The following is a 21,463-nucleotide window of genomic DNA, read 5'->3' on the forward strand; positions in this document are numbered from 1 at the left end:
ATGCTTGTGACAATAATAAAATTTTACGATGGTTGCAATATTTCTGCTATCAGTCTTAAATGTAGAAGTACAGGAGGAGCATAAAGGTTGATTCACACTAAACTTCACATCACGTCACGTCATCATCACGTCACAATATACTCATACTGGTCGTCACATTACGTCAGGTCAGATCACTTAAGCCTACCACCGAGTGGTGAAAGTGAGGTTATGAGATACCATCTGTGATACAAAAAGTCAGAGTACATATCGAAATTGAGGAACTAACAATGATAAAATCTATTCATGGGCAAAACATACTCCATAACGTATGTTCTTGATCAGTTTTGTATGGTAAAGTTCTGAGATGCGAGACAACATTTCAAAACATCGACTTTTATTTGTTAGCGAAAATATATACATACAGAAACGTCAAATACCATTTGTTGTTGTTGTGATCTTCAGTCCTGAGACTGGTTTGATGCAGCTCTCCATGCTACTCTATCCTGTGCAAGCTTCTTCATCTCCCAGTACTTACTGCAACCTACATCCTTCTGAATCTGCTTAGTGTATTCATCTCTTCGTCTCCCTCTACGATTTTTACCCTCCACGCTGCCCTCCAAGGCTAAATTTGTGATCCCTTGATGCCTCAGATCATGCCCTACCAACCTGTCCCATCTTCTTGTCAAGTTGTGCCACAAACTCCTCTTCTCCCCAATTCTATTCAATGCCTCCTCATTACTTATGTGATCTACCCAACTAATCTTCAGCTTTCTTCTGTAGCACCACGTTTCTAAAGCTTCTATTCTCTTCTTGTCCAAACTATTTATCGTCCATGTTTCACTTCCATATATGGCTACACTCCATACAAATACTTTCAGAAACGACTTCCTGACATTTAAATCTATACTCGATGTTAACAAATTTCTCTTCTTCACAAACGCTTTACTTGCCATTGCCAGTCAACATTTTATATCCTCTCTACTTCGACCATCATCAGTTATTTTGCTTCCCAAAGTGCAAAACTCCTTTAATACTTTAAGTGTCTCATTTCCTAATCTAATTCCCTCAGCATCACCCGACTTAATTCGACTACATTCCATTATCCTCGTTTTGCTTTTGTTGTTCATCTTATATCCTCTTTTCAAGACACTGTCCAATCCGTTCAACTGCTCTTCTAAGTCATTTGCTGTCTCTGACAGAATTACAATGTCATCAGCAAACCTCAAAGTTTTTATTTCTTCTCCATGGATTTTAATACCTACTCCGAATTTTTCTTTTGTTTCCTTTACTGCTTGCTCAACATACAGACTGAATAACATCGGGGAGAGGCTAAAACCTTGTCTCACTCCCTTCCCAACCACTGCTTCCCTTTCATGTCCCTCGACTCTTATAACTGCCATCTGGTTACTGTACAAATTGTAAATAGCCTTTCGCTTCCTATATTTTACCCCTGCCACCTTGAGAATTTGAAAGAGAGTATTCCAGTCAACATTGTCAACAGCTTTCTCTAAGTCTACAAATGCTAGAAACGTAGGTTTGCCTTTCCTTAATCTTTCTTCTAAGATTAGTCGTAAGGTCAGTATTGCCTCACGTGTTCCAACATTTCTACGGAATCCAAACTGATCTTCCCAGAGGTCTGCTTCTACCAGTTTTTCCATTCGTCTGTAAAGAATTCGCGTTAGTATTTTGCAGCTGTGACTTATTAAACTGATAGTTCGGTAATTTTCACATCTGTCAACACCTGCTTTCTTTGGGACTGTAATTATAATATTCTTCATGAAGTCTGAGGGTATTTCGCCTCTCTCACACATCTTCCTCATCACATGGTAGTTTTTTATCAGGACTGGCTCGCCCAAGGCCATCAGTAGTTCTAATGGAATGTTGTCTACTCCCGGGGCCTTGTTTCGACTCAGGTCTTTCAGTGCTCTGTCAAACTCTTCACGTGGTATCATATCTCCCATTTCAACTTCATCTACATCCTCTTCCATTTCCGTAATATTGTCCTCAAGTAAATCGCCCTTGTATAGACCCTCTATATACTCCTTCCACCTTTCTGCTTTCCCCTCTTTGCTTAGAACTGGGTTTCCATCTGAGCTCTTGATATTCATACAAGTGGCTCTCTTTTCTCCAAAGTTCTCTTTAATTTTCCTGTAGGCTGTATCTATCTTACCCCTAGAGAGATAAGCCTCTACATCCTTACATTTGTCCTCTTGCCATCCCTGCTTAGCCATTTTGCACTTCGTGTCGATCTCATTTTTGAGACGTTTATATTCCCAAATACTATTTACAACTCAATAAATAGCGCCTTTTACCGTAACTGTTTCTTATTTTCTTACATAAGTAACAACGTCATAAACGATTGCACAAAAGCTGTCCAATAAAGAATGATCATAATTTTTTATGGTCATAATTTCCTGACCTAAAATTTAATCTTATGATATTGTGTTAGCTTAATGTGCAAAAAACACGCCGTAGTAGTATCATTGTTGGCGCTCCTGATTCCCGCCTGCGAGAGGCAGTCAAGGTCAGACATGTTCAGTATCGGCTACCGCTGCAATGGAGGTAACACGCGAGGAACAATATGCGGCTTTTAAATTCTGTTCTCGTCTCAACAAATCTTCAGCTGAGGCCTATACAGTGTTACAGGAGGCTTATGGAGAGTCTGTTCTTCCCTACAGCAGAGCTCGAAGGTGGTTTAAAATGTTTAAAGAGGGGGACAATCAATTTCAAAGGAAAGTGGACCCGGTGCTCCAGTCACTGCTCTTACGGAAGAAAACAACACTGCTGCTGTCACTGTGAGATTGGATCGACGAATTACCTTAAGATCACTTTCTGAAATACTGAACATTCCATTGGTGCCACCGACACGTTGGTGACAGAAAAATTACACATGACACGTGTTTGTGTGCGATGGGTTCCAAGACTGTTGATTTCTGAACAAAAGGACATTCATGCGCAGATCTGCATGCAGTTAAAGTTGATGTTGGAGGAAGATCCAGAGTTGCTCTCAAACGTAATCACTGATTATGAAACTTGGCTACATCATTTTAATCCTGAGAGCAAACAGCAAAGCTCAGTATGGAAATCTGCTTCATCACCAACCCCTAAAAAAGCAAAAGTGGTTGCTTTTACTGGGAAGGTTATGGTCATCCCATTCTTTGATATTCATGGAATGTTTTATCAGCATGTTGTATCTGCACACACATCAGTAACTGGACAATACTACAGGCATGTCCTGAAAAGACTGCAAGTCCTTATCAGGCTTGAAGACCACACTTCCGTGTAGCAGGCTGGACGCTGCACCACGATAATGCGCGGTCGCATATGGCTAATGTTGTTGCTGAATGTCTTGCAAAAATCAACGTGAAGTGCTTCGTTCACCCTCCCTTTAGTCCGGATTTAGCTCCATGTGACTTTTTCTATTCCCTAACACGAAGAAACGCCTTCGTGGGAGGCATTATCAATCATCAGAAGCAGTGGTGGAGGCTGCAGAGGCGATTTTGAAGGACCTCTCAAAAAATGGTTTCCAGCATGTATTTGAAGAGTGGCAGAAACGCTGGGACAAGTACATCGCATTCATGGGAGACTACTTTGAGAAGGGCCATCAAAATTATGAGGATGAGTAACGGTACGTTGTCAAAAAAGATTATGATCATTCTTTATTGAACAGCCCTCGTATTTCTCCTTCATTATAGATGACTTTTTCGCTTAAAAATGTGATTTAATGAGAATTGCTTCATCATCTTACGTTATTCTTTATACACAGTGTAGGCATCAGCTCTTTCAGATACCTCATTTCAGTTATGGAAGAACATTCAGTGGAAAAATATCCAAGTCATCATGGAACATTTACAATTGGCCATGACAACAGAGTATATTAGTGAAATAAAGATTAAAGGCCAGTTGACACTGGGCTTCATGTCACATCATGGCACGTCCCGTTAAAACATTCTGCGATGCATTTCAAATGGCGGCATCCACACTGGCCGTCCCATCACATCACAACACATCACGACACCATCAAGCTTTCTCAGGAAGAGACAGCTGACGTCATCCATCTGTTGTTGACCACGTGACCCCAAGTTCATTTCCTCCCGATACACGGCCATACATAGATCTCCATATTTTGTTTCATTGCAATTTTCGTGGTTAATACATTTGTTTGTTGTTCGTTATTTGTTATAAACTGTTTCATTTTGTTATTTCTTTTGTCAAAATTTATAATAAATGGTGAAAGATTAATTGAAGCAGTGCGGCAGCCTTCTCAATTGTATGATGTGAGCATACTAAATTACTTACCTTTCACTACATTACGAGGTGCATTCAAGTTCTAAGGCCTCCGATTTTATTTCTCTGGACTGGAAAGAGATAGAAACATGTGCATTGTTTTAAAATGAGGCCGCGTTCATTGTCAATATGTCCCAGAGATGGCAGCACCGTACGGCAGATGGAATTTTACTGCCAGCGGTGAGAATGAGAACTGTTTTAAATACTTAAAATGGCGACGTTTTCCTTACTTGAACAGCATGCAATCATTCGTTTTCTGAATTTGCGTGGTGTGAAACCAATTGAAATTCATCGACAGTCGAAGGAAACATGTGGTGATGGAGTTATGGATGTGTCGAAAGTGCGTTCGTGAGTGCGACAGTTTAATGAAGGCAGAACATCGTGTGACAACAAACTGAAACAGCCTTGGGCTCGCACAAGCCGGTCTGACGACATGATCGAGAAAGTGGAGAGAATTGTTTTGGGGGATCGCCGAATGACTGTTGAACAGATCGCCTCCAGAGTTGGCATTTCTCTGGGTTCTGTGCACACAATCCTGCATGACGACCTGAAAATGCGAAAAGTGTCATCCAGGTGGGTGCCACGAATGCTGACGGACGACCACACGGCTGCCCGTGTGGCATGTTGCCAAGCAATGTTGACGCGCAACGACAGCACGAATGGGACTTTCTTTTCGTCGGTTGTGACAATAGATGAGACGTGGATGCCATTTTTCAATACAGAAACAAAGCGCCAGCCAGCTCAATGGAAGCACACAGATTCACCGCCACCAAAAAAATTTCGGGTAACCGCCAGTGCTGAAAAAATGATGGTGTCCATGTTCTGGGACAGCGAGGGCGTAATCCTTACCCATTGCGTTCCAAAGGGCACTACGGTAACAGGTGCATCCTACGAAAATGTTTTGAAGAACAAATTCCTTCCTGCACTGCAACAAAAACGTCCGGGAATGGGCTGCACGTGTGCTGTTTCACCAAGACAACGCACCCGCACATCGAGCTAACGTTACGCAACAGTTTCTTCGTGATAACAACTTTGAAGTGATTCCTCATGCTCCCTACTACGGCCGGCCGCGGTGGTCTAGCGGTTCTGGCGCTGCAATCCGGAACCGCGGGACTGCTCCGGTCGCAGGTTCGAATCCTGCCTCGGGCATGGGTGTGTGTGATGTCCTTAGGTTAGTTAGGTTTAAGTAGTTCTAAGTTCTAGGGGACTTATGACCTAAGATGTTGAGTCCCATAGTGCTCAGAGCCATTTGAACCATTTTTTGCTCCCTACTCACCTGACCTGGCTCCTAGTGACTTTTGGCTTTTTCCAACAATGAAAGACACTCTCCCTGGCCGCACATTCACCAGCCGTGCTGCTATTGCCTCAGCGATTTTCCAGAGGTCAAAACAGACTCCTAAAGAAGCCTTCGCCGCTGCCATGGAATCATGGCATCAGCGTTGTGAAAAATGTGTACGTCTGCAGGGCGATTACGTCGAGAAGTAACGTCAGTTTCATCGATTTCGGGTGAGTAGTTAATTAGAAAAAAATCGGAGGCCTTAGAACTTGAATGCACCTCGTAATAAGGTGAATCTTTATACATACTGGTACCATATTTAGTTTTTATAATAAAATGTATTGCAATACGGCTGCAACTTGAAGTGAAGTACTGTGGATACGATCAGATTGATTATTAAGTGGAATTAATTTTTATGTTTCCAGGCATTTGTAGTTTTGGCCGCTGTGTAAGAGAAGCATGTCTGGAGACTCTACTAGGGCTGTTACAGGAATAACACATATATCAGAATATCTTCAACGCACTAACGGAACTTTATTAGATTGTAGACTGCAAATACAGTTGTTTTTCTTTATTGTATTTCAATTCCCCATCTGGGGTGCGCTGGCAGCAGCATAGGCGCTGCTCTTCAGCTGAGAGACATAAAGTATATAACAGGAAGACATTTAAAACAACATAAAGGAGAACATATGGCGGAACAGAGATATAAAAAGGGGGAACACAATGGAAGAGAGCATACAAAAAGGGGGTGACTGTAAAAATGGAAAGAAAAATCTAAAAAACTAGTTAACACAAAAAACCACACACGATAAGGATTAAAAGAATACAAGACGAAGTACGGCCAGAGCACAAAAGTTGCAGAATGATTAAAACAGCCACGCAATGGGCGGCGTAGCACAGAACAATCACGCACAGCAAAACTATGTTCAAGTCAAGCACACAATTAAAACCACAGCGCTTGACGTCACTGGAGAATGGCACCAAACACATACTGGGCTCATAAGACTAGTAATGTGAAAACAGATCAGTTGCGCTTAGTGAGCTCATTGTTTACTTGTGTTACTAGGTACATTGTACATAGGAACCGATAAAGACTAAAGGGAAAAAACATAGAATAACCAACATACCAAAAGTGACAAAATAAGGAATAAAACCTCTGCTCATCCTGAGAACAAAACACAGCACCCCCAGCGGAATGCGTGAAACAACTTGGTGCACATCTACATCTACATCTACATTTGTACTCCGCAAGCACCCAACGGTGTGTGGCGGAGGGCACTTTACGTGCCACTATCATTACCTCCTTTTCCTGTTTCAGTCGCGTATGGTTCGCGGGAAGAACGACTGCCGGAAAGCCTCGGTTCGCGCTCGAATCTCTCTAATTTTACATTCGTGATCTCCTCGGGAGATATAAGTAGGGGGAAGCAATGTATTCGATACCTCATCCAGAAACGCACCCTCTCGAAACCTGGACGGCAAGCTACACCGCGATGCAGAGCGTCTCTCTTGCAGAGTCTACCACTGGAGTTTGCTAAACATCTCAGTAACGCTATCACTCTTACCAAATAATCCTGTGACGAAACGCGCCGCTCTTCTTTGGATCTTCTCTATCTCCTCCGTCAACCCGACCTGGTACGGATCCCACACTGATGAGCAATACTCAAGTATAGGTCGAACGAGTGTTTTGTAAGCCACCTTTGTTGATGGACTACATTTTCTAAGGACTGTCCCAATGAATCTCAACCTGGCACCAGCCTTACCAACAATTAATTTTATACGATCATTCCACTTCAAATCGTTCCGTACGCATACTCCCAGGTATTTTACAGAAGTAACTGCTACCAGTGTTTGTTCTGCTATCATATAATCATACAATAAAGGATCCTTCTTTCTATGTATTCGCATTCATTACATTTGTCTATGTTAAGGGTCAGTTGCCACTCCCTGCACCAAGTGCCTATCTGCTGCAGATCTTCCTGCATTTCGCTGCAATTTTCAAATGCTGCAACTTCTCTGTATACTACAGCATCATCCGCGAAAAGCCGCATGGAACTTCCGACACTATCTACTAGGTCGTTTATATATATTGTGAAAAGCAATGGTCCCACAACACTTACCTGTGGCATGCCAGAGGTTACTTTAACGTCTGTAGACGTCTCTCCATTGAGAGGAACATGCTGTGTTCTGTTTGCTAAAAACTCTTCAATCCAGTCACACAGCTGGTCTGATATTCCGTAGGCTCTTACTTTGTTTATCAGGCGACAGTGCGCAACTGTATCGAACGCCTTCCGGAAGTCAAGGAAAATTGCATCTATCTGGGAGCCTGTATCTAATATTTTCTGGGTTTCATGAACAAATAAAGCGAGTTGGGTCTCACACGATCGCTGTTTCCGGAATCCATGTTGATTCCTACAGAGTAGATTCTGGGTTTCCAGAAATGACATCATAGGCTAGCAAAAAACATGTTCTAAAATTCTACAAGAGATCGATGTCAGAGACATAGGCCTATAGTTTTGTGCATCTGCTCGACGACCATTCTTGAAAACTGGAACTACCTGTGCCCTTTTCAATCATTTGGAACCTTCCGTTCCTCTAGAGACTTGCGGTACGCGGCTGTTAGAAGGGGGGCAACTTCTTTCGCGTACTCTGTGTAGAATCGAATTGGAATCCCGTCAGCTCCAGCGGACTTTCCTCTGTTGAGTGATTTCAGTTGCTTTTCTATTCCTTGGACACTTATTTAGATGTCAGCCATTTTTTCGTTCGTGCGAGGATTTAGAGAAGGAACTGCAGTGCGGTCTTCCTCTGTGAAACAGCTTTGTAAAAAGATGTTTAGTATTTCAGCTTTACGCGTGTCATCCTCTGTTTCAATGCCATCATCATCCCGGAGTGTCTGGATATGCTGTTTCGAGCCACTTACTGATTTAACGTAAGACCAGAACTTCCTAGGATTTTCTGTCAAGTCGGTACATAGAATTTTACTTTCGAATTCACTGAACGCTTCACGCATAGCCCTCCTTACGCCAACTTTGACATCGTTTAGCTTCTGTTTGTCTAAGAGGTTTGGGCTGCATTTAAAGTTGCAGTGAAGCTCTCTTTGCTTTCGCAGTTGTTTCCTAACTTTGTTGTTGAACCACGGTGGGTTTTTCCCGTCCCTCACAGTTTTATTCGGCACATACCTGTCTAAAACGCATTTTACTATTGCCTTGAACTTTTTCCATAGACTCTCAACATTGTCAGTGTCGGAACAGAAATTTTCGTTTTGATCTGTTAGGTAGTCTGAAATCTGCCTCCTGTTACTCTTGCTAAACAGATAAACCTTCCTCCATTTTTTTATATTCCTATTTACTTCCATATTCAGGGATGCTGCAACGGCCTTATGAGCACTGATTCCCTGGTCTGATATTACAGAGTCGAAAAGTTCGGGTCTGTTTGTTATCAGTAGGTCCAAGATGTTATCTCCACGAGTCGGTTCTCTGTTTAATTGCTCAAAGTAATTTTCGGATAGTGCACTCAGTATAATGTCACTTGATGCTCTGTCCCTACCACCCGTCCTAAACATCTGAGTGTCCCATTCTATAAATGGTAAATTGAAATCTCCACCTAAGACTATAACATGCTGAGGAAATTTATGTATAATGTATTCCAGATCTTCTCTCAGTTGTTTTGCCGCGAATGCTACTGAATCGGGAGATGGGTAAAAGGAGCCAATTATTAACCTAGCTCGGTTGTTGAGTATAACATCCACCCATAAAATTCACAGGAACTATCCACTTCTATTTCACTACGTGCGGAAATTGATACTTGCACTTAGGTTGTCACTCACGCACCAACACAACATACACCAGATTATGGCTGCGGTCGCCACAACAGTCCCCTCACGGGGAGCAGAGCGCCGTATAGAAAGCGCGCCGGTAAGTGCACATGAATGCCAGATCTCGTGGTGCAAAGTGGTACAGAAACTGCTGGTGAAGTAGTGCAGTTGTCCGGGTCACTTCTGTGGCATAGGTGAGCACTGGAGCAGGCAGTGGAGAAGGCTGTGGTTGTTGGGCCACGAGTGGTGGTGACTCTTGGAACATGTAGGCCAAATTCACTCTGTCTACAGTGACTGTGGTATGCTTTTCATTGAAGAGAATGTCTGTGGTGCAGTCTCCTCATGTGCTCTCTAAGACGCTCAACAAGTGTAGATGGTTCGATCTCTTGTCACAGGTCGACTTCTACAAAACCACAGGGTAGTATCAGTGTTTCTCCATATACTAGCTCCGCAGAGGAACCACCCAGGTCTGGTCTGTTGTGAAACCCGAGGAGGACGATTCACAGAGCCTCAGTCCACCCAACTGCATGGCACATCAGGGGCACTTTTAGGGCGCAGTGCCATCATTCCACTATTTAGTTGTTGGCTGGGTGGTAGCTGGTCATTCGATGATGGCTGATACCACAGTGTGCTGCCAGGTTTGCGATCAACTCGGACTCAAATTGTCTCCCTCTATCATTTGTGACATGGAGAGGCCAACCAAACCGCAATATTCACTGTGTTACACAGTCTGTACCAAGGTGTCAGCCGAAACATTGTCTATCAGAATTGCTTCAGGCCAACGAATGAATCTGTCAACAATGGTGATCAGGTAATGCTGGCTGTTTGAGGGCTGTAGCAGTCTGATGATGCTGATGTGGACATGACTAAAGCACATTGTGATGGGGAAATTACCTATTGGTGCCTGTTAACCTCACTGTGTTGGACTGTAGACAGCACTTCGTCCACTGTCTGCAGTCCTTCTTCGCCCCTATCCACACGAAGTGAGCTAGAACTAGACAGAGCATAGACCTCGCTAAGGCTGTGCAGGAATTCGAACGCTTGCTGATGGAAGTCTGGAGGCAGGTACGGACATAGTTTGGCTGTAGACACATCGCAATACAGTTATTCGCTGGTGCCAGGAGTGTCCACAAGCTATAGTTGTAATGAGGGCCCCGTGTCTTGTACCAGGTCTTGAAGCTCTTGTTCCGACCTCTGTGCTTCTGCGAGTGCTGTATAGTCCATTGTGGAGATGCTTCTGACGCAAGAGGGGCAGTCTACCACAATGTTGTCCATACCTGAGACGCGCTGGACATCTGTGGTGAATTGGGTTAATACAGCAACTGATTGTCGTATCTCAGCGAGCAGCTCCGGTTATTTTTCCAGAAGGCGAATGTCAGCAGCTTGTGGTCAGTAAATATTGTGAAGGTACGAACTTCGACATGAGGGCGGAAGTACTTGATGGCATCATATATCTCCAGTCGTTCCCTGTCACACGTGCTTCATTTCTTCTGTTAGGCCGTCAGCTTTTTTAGAAAAGAAAACTAGTGGCTGCCATGTCTCTTCGACACTTTGTTGAAGTACTCCACCTATTGCCATCTGACTCACATCTACTACCACTGCCAAGAGTGCATTCAGCTCAGGATATGGCAACAACGCTGCATCCACTTTACTCTTCTCAAACGCCACAATCATATTGTCTCTCCAGGTAATTACTAAGTTGCCTTTAGCCTTCAGGCCCACCAGCTACGCTGTCAGTGGCTCTTGAACTTCAATTGCATGTGGCTGATACCATCGATAAAAGTTCAGTGTGCCTAAATAGTACAATTCTTTGTATGTGGCCGGTTGGGGCAGCAGGTGGATAGCCTCAACTATGTCTGGCAATGGTAGCGAGTCTGAGCGGGTAATGTGGTGGCCTAGAATGCCTGTCTGTCGTTGTCTGAAGACACACTTCACCACATTCAGCATGATTCCAAGTTCAGTCAGTCACTGGAAAACTTGGATGAGATGCTGGGCGGTGTTCTTCGACCATGCTGCACTGAATCGACCTCTGCCACATCTACACCACATTCTGGACGAAGAAAGTCATTAACTTGCTCTCAAATAAGACAAATGGTGTGATAATGGCTGCCACCAGAATTTGTGTCTATGACTTGGCGCAATCTAGCGCACTATGTACACAAGCACTGTTCAGCACATATCTGAAGTCGTAGAGCAGAGCTACTAGGTATCTGTCAAGAATCGTGCAGGCATTCAAAGCTCTGTAGTCTCCACAAGGCAATCACGCACCGCACTTTCTAGGAATGATGTGGAGGGACAAAGATCAGCGGCTATCAGATGGACTCATAATGCCCTGTCTGGTCACGTTATCGAACTCAGCCTTTACTCTCTTCAGCTGGTCTGACACCAGTCTTCGAGTTTGGTAGGAGACCAGTGCCCCCTCAGTAATCTTCATGTGATGGACAGTGATGTGTCAGATGTCCTTTGGTATGTGTGGTGGCTTCGTTAATGCCAGACAGTCTTTCAATAGTGCAGTAGTGGTTATCAGCTGGGCAGACTGGATGGCTGCCTGGTGCCAGAAGCATGCAGCCATCCGCCCAGCGGTCTGGTCAACAAGCCAGCAGTGGACTTGTCTGGCAAAAGGTTACAGTACACCAAGAAATCCGTGCCTCTAATTGGTTCATTCACATCTGCCACAATGAAATTCCATGGGAAGGCATAGCAGAGGTCGATATACAGCTCTATTCGGTGCAGACCGTGTGTTGACATTGGCGAGTTGTTCGCAGCCACCAGCCAGAATGTTGTACACAGACAGTACCAATGTAGCAGCATACATGGGCTACTATCTATCATGTACTTATAGCCATTGCATCGATCGCTGATGAATAGGCCTTGTGACATTGGCCGGCAATCTGACAAAGCACCTGTGGTCGATTGCTGCTGGTGTGAGGGTATACGCACAGCTTGGTCCAGCATTGTGCACGTTCTCCAAAATGCCAGTGGTACCAGCAGTCGTCCTTCTGTGTATCAGGTGTCAGTGCAGGCGATTGACAAGCAGACCTGCCGAGAGAGCACCTTCTATCCATTTGCCGGATGCGTCTCCACTGAAGCTGCAACACGCTACCAGCTGGCTTATCTGTTGCGTCAGCTAATCGACTTTCGCCACTAACGCCTCGTACTCAGCACACCCTACCATGTTCTTTGTACTCGCGCTCTGTGCAGTAGATTCTGTAATGTGTGCAGGCAATTTGGCATCCAGTAGTTTTCTGGCCAATTTTGCCATGGCGTCTAGTGACATCTCTCACTGCGTCGCAATAATTGCCTTGATGGAAGGTGGCAAGCAACTGTTCCAGATAGTATGCAACAGCTGATTGCGCACGGGACCTAAATCGATTTTGCCTCTAAAATGCAGCAGGTACTGTGCAGGTCCTTGGTCGCTGATATTCTCTTTGGTCAGTATCTGCCTAGTACACTCCTCTTGAGATGCAGAACCATGGCGGATCAGTTCCAACTTTAAGTGGTTGTATGCATGGTTTTCAGGATTTCCAATCCTGTAACACACCTCAGGAAGAATGAATTACTGACATTACTGGGATTTAGCATCTGTGGTGGGTCCTCCCTACTCATCTTACTAAACTGGTCTATGAATCTCTCACATATTCCTTTAGATCACTCAGCAATTTTTCATTGTCACTTATTATTATGTTATTGCACACTGCATTGTCACTCCCCCCTCTTTCCTTACTTACTATACTCCACATTGTTTTGATAAAATTACTAGGTTGGCTCATCTGTTCAGCATACATCTGTACTTTTAATGTTTTAAGTGCTTCCCTGTAGGTTTTTCTACAGGCTTTGTATTTAGATTGGAAGTACTGCAATTTGGTGTCTCTATAAAGAATATATAAAGCCTTCATAACTTCCTTTAATTTTATCGTGTTAGGGAGAAGTTTAAGATTCCTGAACTGTCAGTTTTCTTTAGTATTTTGACCACTGGCCACACTTGAGTAAGACAATGGGTTAATGTTGTACAAAATTTATCCCACTTTTCATTAATATATCTTCTGTTTCATATAGGCCTACATGATGCCAATTTATGTGTGCCAGGGTTTCCTTTAATGTATGATAGTCAAGTTTTCTTTTATAGGTAAATAGTTCCCCATCAGCTACTATTTCTTTGTCTTTAAGAAGCTCTAGGACTAATGCACTATGATCTGAAATGTGATTCTCAACAGTTCTAACTACAAGGTCTTCCTTTCTTAAGTCTGTAATAACATGGTCAATACATGTCTGAGAGTCACATGCAATCCTTGTCGGCATTGAATACACATGAGTATAATTATAGGACGGTAAAAATAAATATATCTAAGATAATTTATACTATTAGTTAAGGAGTTTATGTTCACATGGCCTACTATTATAGTTTTTTTTTTGAGTTGAGAGTTTGTCAACAAGTTCCACTAAATGACAGAAAAATTCTTCTATGTGTTACTGTTAGGGTATCTGTACAGGATAGCTATTATTAAACTCCTATTTCTAAGCTTTATTCTTATTGCAGCTATTTCAAAAACCATCTCAAGCGCAAGCTTATCTACCCAATCAATTTTTTCGTACTGGACATTATTTTTGACACAAATACCAACACCCCCACCTTTTTGTTTTTTCCCACAATAGACACTGACCGTTTTATGATTACTTAAATTAATGCTACACGTTTCTTTAGTTTTGCACCCTAGTTCATTCACAAAATAAATAAATATGAAGTAAACTAACACTTAGAAATTCGTCAGTTTGTTCTATTTTGTTGGTAATATATTGGACATTTTGTGATATTATTTTTAGTTTACTGTCATTTATGATGTTGATGTCAAGTACTTCGCATTCACGTATACATGGTGGAGGCTATTTTCCTCTAAAAATGTCTCTGTATGACTACTTTCGCTTGTGAACGATCAGTTTTTATCTATAAGGCTTTTCAGTTCAATCCTTTCTTTTATTATTTGATTTAATTTTTCACACAAATAATGTTATCTGCATGATTCAAATGAAATCCGTGTTTAGTGTGTTGGTCTCTATCCATCGTTCCTAGGCCTAGAATTGAACAATTTCCATAGTTTGAACATAGTGCCTTAATTGTAATATTTGTTCTTCTTACTTCCTTGTTAACGCACGAATTTTTCATCAGGTCGTACCGATACGGGACAGTACCGACAATCGTGTTTATCTGCTTTTTTTCTTCAAGGGAATTCTTCAGAGCTTCAAAGCAGACACCAACTTCGTTGCTTCCCACATCATTCGCACCACTTACACAAACTATGAAATCATTGCCACGTAGCATTTTACCTTTCAAGTCGGCGCTTTGAACGATGTTTTTAGTTTTCGCGCCGGGTTTCACAAAACTTTATATTATATACAGTCATAGAATACTATCACTTCGCCGTTCACGTCTGATTGACGTAACTAACTTACTTTCAGAATTAATAACAGTTTACGCTATGAATCACTCGTTTCTAGTCTAGGTGTGATTTTTGTTTCAGTAATTACTCATTATTTATTATGCAAAAATCTCATTAGTCGAACTTCATTGTAAATATCGATATATCGAATTTTGCTGCCATCCTGCCAACCTTAAGCGCAACTGTACGGAGTACCTTGTTTGTGTCTTTTTAAATACTGTCTGTGTTTTAATTTTAATTGTATTTGGGGAGGGACTATGGCTGGAGCAATAGTTAGGTGGCAGCAGGTATTTCGGGGTAGTGTAGGTAAGATACTTCTACTTTAGCCTCACTTTTGTTTTGTAATATCACTGAATCAGTTTAAACGCAATACAGCTGTTATTTATGTGAAAAAGTTGTTATTGTAATTAGGATTATTTTCACTATACTGCTACTAGTGAACATTAAATGCTTCTGGTAATCGCTTCAACTGTTGATTTTCCTTGTTAATAGAGTTGAAGAACGTGAACAGAGAAAGTTTTGAAGGGGTTACATAATAGTCTTCATGCTATTATAAACCATTCGTTTGTAGGGACAATATTTTTCTTCTTTTGCAGTAACAAATTGTAATTCACCAGTCCATATTTTATATGCCACCATGCTCCATTTAATCTTGTTACTTTCATCAGGACATGTAACCCAATATGTGTGCTCGCCCTTTACGATACGGTAACGATTCTGTATCTGATCTAGGCCTACTCCTAATTTATCTGTCAAATTTTATCAGAATTGTCTTATTTTATGTGCGATAAAAACATTGTTAACAAAGTATGATAGTAAATAATGCACCAGAATAAAAATAAAGTTACCGGATTTTGACATGTTGTGGTCCTATATTAAACTGATAGGGACAAAGCTGATTACTTGCCATAGACTCGTAGGTGTAGTACATGAGCAGCAGTGGAAAATTTGAAGTTCGAAACTCAAACTTTAACAGAGGGTAGACAATACAAGTGATTAAAATAAAAGGGGAAAATGGTCAGGCTTTATTTACCATTTGGTTTTTAAATGTTTATGATGATACACTGAAAATGCAGCAAACAAATACTATTTGGTCAGTCTACTCTGCCAATCTATTAAGATGGTGGTGACTTAAGTTATTTGACCTATGTGAGGTTAAACTCCCCCCATCAGGTCATTATGATTTATTTTATGGTTTCCTTGAATGATTTGAGGTCAATAGGATTGTTCTTGGTCCAAGTAGCTGCTGATTTTTTTCTTGTGCAGTTAATGATACTTGTCTACATAATAGAGATCACTAATACATATTTATGCTGTGGTGCTCACTCAGCTGTAGCAGATTCAAATAAAGTTATTCTTTCATAAAAAGTTATTGTTAAACATTGTTGCTGCAAAGTCTGTGGCATTGAGTGATATCAGAACATCAAGACACCCTCTGAAAATGAATGTCACATTATGTGATACTTCTGGACCTTTCAGCCTTTCTTCTTGAAAACTTACCTTCATGTTTTGCAGGTTGTACTGCATCAGTTGTTAACAATGTGCCAGTCAGGCACAACACCACCACAGCCACTCCACCAACAAAGGTAGGTAAAGGAAAGAAAAGGGAAAGACAATGACAAGTCATATATAGTTTTCTTACTGTAAATCTATATAGTTTTCTTACTGTAAGGTAGAATGAAAATACTTTAGGGTGAAGTGGGGTAAGTGCAACCATGGGGTTAGTGTAACCACGGTTTATAGTGCCTTGAAGAATCTGTATTTTTTACCTCTGACCTATCACACATGTTAATTTACTCCTTTCCTTGTTATATTTAACCATAAGTTGTCAAATCTGACATAAATTGGTAATTAATTTTTGGACTTGAATTGACGTCTACATTTTCACTCTGCGAGAGAGTGACATGCTAAGAATTTGGTGGTCTGTCATTTTTGCAGTTTTAAAGATAACTGCACAATTTTTTGGTTACAAACTAACTTTTGCATGATAATTTCAAATATGAGATTCGTTTTACTCTACTGATAAAGCTCTTGATATGCCAGGCATGGTTACACTTACCCCAACTTTTTCCCATGTGGGGCAAGTGTAACCAATCGGCTGGGGCAAGTGTAACCAGGAGGGTTACACTTGCCCCAAACAAACTTACCAGAACATATTTATTTATTTATTTATTTAAGCCGTAACCCTGTTTTTGCCATCACACTAGATCAACTAAACTGGCCTTCCTGTGTGTGAAATCTACTTGGGACCAAAAGTTAACTCCTCACCAGAGACATCACCAAGGGCTAAAAATTAGCAAACGTGACTTTTCCAATCTCCTCACTGCTGTATGGAATGAAACACCACCTGAATTGTTGAAAAGTGGTTTTCAAAAAGCAGGAATATTCCCTTACAGTAGAGAAGTAATTGATAAAACTAAATATGATCCGGAGGCATATAAAAGATATGTAGCTCATACCAAATCTTTGGCAGAAACAAATCCATTGCCAGCTCACGATAATGCAGCCATAGACTGTGTGGAAGCTACGTCTCTAACAGAAAGTACTCAGATTTTGCTGAACAACCTCCAGAATTTTATAGGCCTACATCTACTGAGCCCTGTAGTTCTCCCAGTACCAGAGTTCTTTCTCAACCATTCCAAAGCTAACCAATGTTTCATTATGTTCTGGAACTTCTGATTTGTCATTTGAAAGGTTATTATTGGAAACAGTCCAACAGTGTAGTCCCATAGGTAAAACAAAGAAGAAAAGGAGTGCACCAGGAGCTGAAGTTATCACTTTTCAAGATGCCATCTATAAAGAAAAAGATTTTAAAGGAAACAAGAATAATAAGGAGAAAGCAAAACAAAAAAGCATTATCGGCATAAAAACGGTTTGGTAATGAAAAGTAAATCTTCCAAACAAAGTGCAGTTACTTTATCTGAAATGGTATCTCAGAATGTTGTGGAAAAAAAAATCCCTGATTGCCCATGTGGGTAACAAGAAAAAAAGACTGGAAGTTCAATCAACAAGTGAAGAAAGTGAAACTGAAGAAGGCCTGTCTTTAATATGTAGTGATGAAGATGATAACAATGGATGATCTCAGGAAAGAAATGATAAGCTGTGAAGAAGAAGAAGAAGAAAATGAAAGAGGCAAACTTTTTTGAAGCCAAAGATAAAATTACAGTTGGAAAGTATGTTCTGGTAGCTTTTGCAACAAAATGTAAGAAAGTTCATTTTATTGGCCAAGTTACCAAAATTATTGATTTAGGAGATCCAGAAGTGATTTTCCTCAGATGCAAAAATAAGACAAAGCATGGCACCACATTCTATTGGCCTGATAGAAGAGATGAGATGCAAGTTCCCTCCTCTGATGTCATTTCAGTGCTGCCTGAGCCTACTTTGGGTCACAAGGGAGACCTGACATTTGGTGTTACATTTGATTCATACAACATTCAGTGACTAAATAATAGTCAGGGCCTAAGTGTGAATATAATAAGTTGAATTAGGGCAGTTTAGCATTAAACACAAGTTGCCAACAACTTTAGTTCAATTACCGTGAAAAATAATAGAAAGTGACTTATAAAGTGATCTTTTCTTTTCTCTTGAGACTAGATATTTTATTATTTTTGTTAAATTGCCAACTAAAGAAAAAAATATTACTTTTGTAGAATTTAAACTAATAAATTAAAGGCCTAAAACAAAAATAAATCGTCTATGATGCGTTCTGTTTCAGTGCTTTATGGTTTAGGCTAACACTTATTTTTTAGTTTAGCTAACATTTTCTGTGTATTTCATAATATACAAAGAGGCGTGTGCAAAAAAGTTCATATCTTGAGTAAAATTTAAGATATTTTAATGATTTAAAAATCCTCAAATTCAGTAAAAATTGGGTAATCAGGTCATTTACCCCAAGTCTCTTTTACAATGCTCTTTATGGGTACAACAATGCGGGGTTACACTTGCCCCGAACCGTGGGGCAAGTGTAACCTCACAACACAAAATTTTCAAAACAATTATTTGACAATATAATTTTTTCTTTCAAAAACAAAATGTATATTGTTTAAAAGTCAATAAGTCAAACTGTAAGCATGAGAAATTTCAAAATCATATCTTCAATAACAAGTTAGCAATTTGGTGTCAAAGTTGAACTATGCCAAAATGTGGTTACACTTACCCCACTTCACCCTACTTCAACTATACAGTTTTTTTCTCATTGATATATTTTTACATTAACTAAAATACCTTTCCGTTTGAAAGTTGGTGTATGATTTTTTGTTTGTGCCCGTACATTTCAATGAACATATGTTTGTAAACTAAGCTTTTATTTTCAACATGCCTATATGCCAACCTTGCTCAAAGCTTACTGTGTGTGACAAATTGTTCATTATTTACACCATTATTTGTGCCTCCATCCAGGATTCTGTATCAATGTATGACCCATTTAGACTTGACATATGTTTCACACTTCCAAATTATACCATCGTGTAGGAAACTAATGCTTGCTTACTCTGCCCATGAGCATTGAAATTCCTCATACTTTTGTTCTGGTTTCCTTTAAGCTTGAGAAACACACACTTCTGAAGGAGCTTTCTTCTGTTATTTCCGGAAATTATATGTGGTACATATGTTAGTTGGGTTGTCCACACTGATCAGAGATATATGGAGAAATTAGATGTTCCCATAATTATAAATCTCGGGTCGACAGAAGCGTCCGATCCCACGCGTCGGCTTTGACCCGTGACGTAAGGGTGTTGTCGTGTGTGACGTCATGACGGCGCGGAGTTTGATTTGAGTGTGGCTGTCTCCAGTTCTGTTTTATCTTATTTTATTTACTTTTCTGATCTGTTCGTTCTATCTCGTGAGATTTTTTTTTTTTTAATTTAAAAACACTTATTACTTATTTTAATTATCTGTTTCCTCCAATTTCTGTTTTAGTTTATTATATTTATCTTTCTGATCTGTTCGTTCTATCCCGTGAGGGTTTTTTTTTTTTTTTTTTAAAAAAAAAAGACAAAAAACGCTAATCAGCTACTGAAGCATCTTTATCTTCTATGGGTTGCAGGGGTTACGACCCCTGGGGAGGTGGGTGGGTATTCATGCATGGCTGTCTTCACTTACATGTTGTAGCTACGCAAGGCGTCTAAATTTGTTTATATTTCGTTTGCCCCCCACCCAAAACACCCCATTTCCCGTGCTTGTCCCGTTAGTGTCATTAGGCTTCTTGCGGAAAGTGTGTGTGTTTGTTTTTGTTTCCGCCATATTTGTGACGTCATGGGTCAAAGCAGACGGGCAGGATCGGACGCTTCCGTATTTCCTAAATCTCTACATGGACCAGTTTTTGTTCAAAGAAGTTAGTTTATTCCATGGTTTCCTGATAGTCGTAGGGTATCAACTGGATTAGGTGCAGATATACTACCAGTTAGTGATGTGTGAAAGTTTATGCCAAACTGAGATTTCCCACTTATTGTTAGCAGTTGCCTCAACCACTTCAGCTATCTGTGCACACTTCCTGTACCGACCCAAACTTCCATAATCCCTGCAAGTCCATTTTTACACTGAATGTTTGTGGGACATCATCTGTTCAGTATAAAGTGTCAAATCAAAATACCTTCACATATCTAAATTTCCAATTTTATATTACTTTTGCTACCAACCTCTGTGTTACATGGCCCCTATTTTGACTGCACAAGAGGTGAGATCTTCCTACAGTTGGTCAGATGGCATAATGTAATGCTGAAACTGATAGCAAAACTAATAAAAAATTGGAAAGTGAGATGGTTGAGGGTGTTTTATTTGACATTTCAAACTTCTGTAAGTCACAATGTCTACATTTTTGTGTCATAGTCGCATATATTCACGGCCTGATGTTCGCACCGTTACTCTGGACTCCCACACCTGTGGGAATGAGATTGTGGTGAGAGTCTTGACCAATGATGTTACTATCATTTGCACCCAGGACACCCCCCCACCCCTCCTGTGGCGTATATTGCTCACTACTTACTTTCGTGTTGGGAAGAATAGACATTGACAATGAACAGCCATATGAAATCAGTCTGAAATAGGTTTTCTGACTATGAATATCTTGGCATTGGCTGTATTAGGTGTAGGGATACTACCTATTGGGTTGGTCCAGTAGACATGTGCGGATAGCTGAAGTTTTTAGTCAACCAACAGGTAGTATGTCTGTATATAATACAGCTGACGTGAAGATATTTGCAATCAGCAGATTTATTTTGAATTAATTTTGTATGGTTTTCGATCATTAGTACTGTCTATTCTTCCAGACATGCAAGTAAGTTACAGGGTGCTCTAGAAACAGTAAGGCTTAAAAACTCTACTTGCTACAAGGTAAGTTGTACTATAAATGAAAAGTGGTACCAGTCAGTGAGCAAAAAGACATTGTGCATTACAACACACCATATGGGAGAAAATAAATGCAAAAACTACATGATCTTAAAGATGAGTATTGCTACTCTCTTGATATCGTGCCAAATGACCAGTAACTACCTAGAACACAGCCATAGCCCAGCCATAACTAGGACTCAGACAATTGCATAGCCAGTGCCAGACAAATGCATTTAAATCCCTGACCTAGTTAAGTAGGTCATTGGCAAGGCAGGGCCATGCATGGCATCTACGGTGTGTCAGTTGTCCCCACGCGTTCTACGAGCGCAGCTTGAGAGTCAGCGC

At 40.9% G+C, this 21,463-nt stretch overlaps 1 protein-coding gene across 1 annotated transcript in view; it reads left to right on the forward strand.

The window, feature by feature from the left end:
- The first annotated feature begins 14,943 nt into the window (after positions 1 to 14,943).
- LOC126235788 (NADH dehydrogenase [ubiquinone] flavoprotein 1, mitochondrial) overlaps positions 14,944 to 21,463 on the forward strand; it is a 49,079-nt gene continuing 42,559 nt past the window's right edge. The window contains exons 1-2 of the mRNA XM_049944597.1: positions 14,944 to 15,097; positions 16,307 to 16,377. Of these exons, the coding sequence (XP_049800554.1) occupies positions 15,049 to 15,097; positions 16,307 to 16,377 (120 nt within the window). The 5' untranslated portion in view covers positions 14,944 to 15,048. The remainder of the gene's footprint in view (positions 15,098 to 16,306; positions 16,378 to 21,463) is intronic.

This window comes from Schistocerca nitens, chromosome 2 (assembly GCF_023898315.1).
Source record: "Schistocerca nitens isolate TAMUIC-IGC-003100 chromosome 2, iqSchNite1.1, whole genome shotgun sequence".
NCBI lineage: Eukaryota > Metazoa > Arthropoda > Insecta > Orthoptera > Acrididae > Schistocerca > Schistocerca nitens.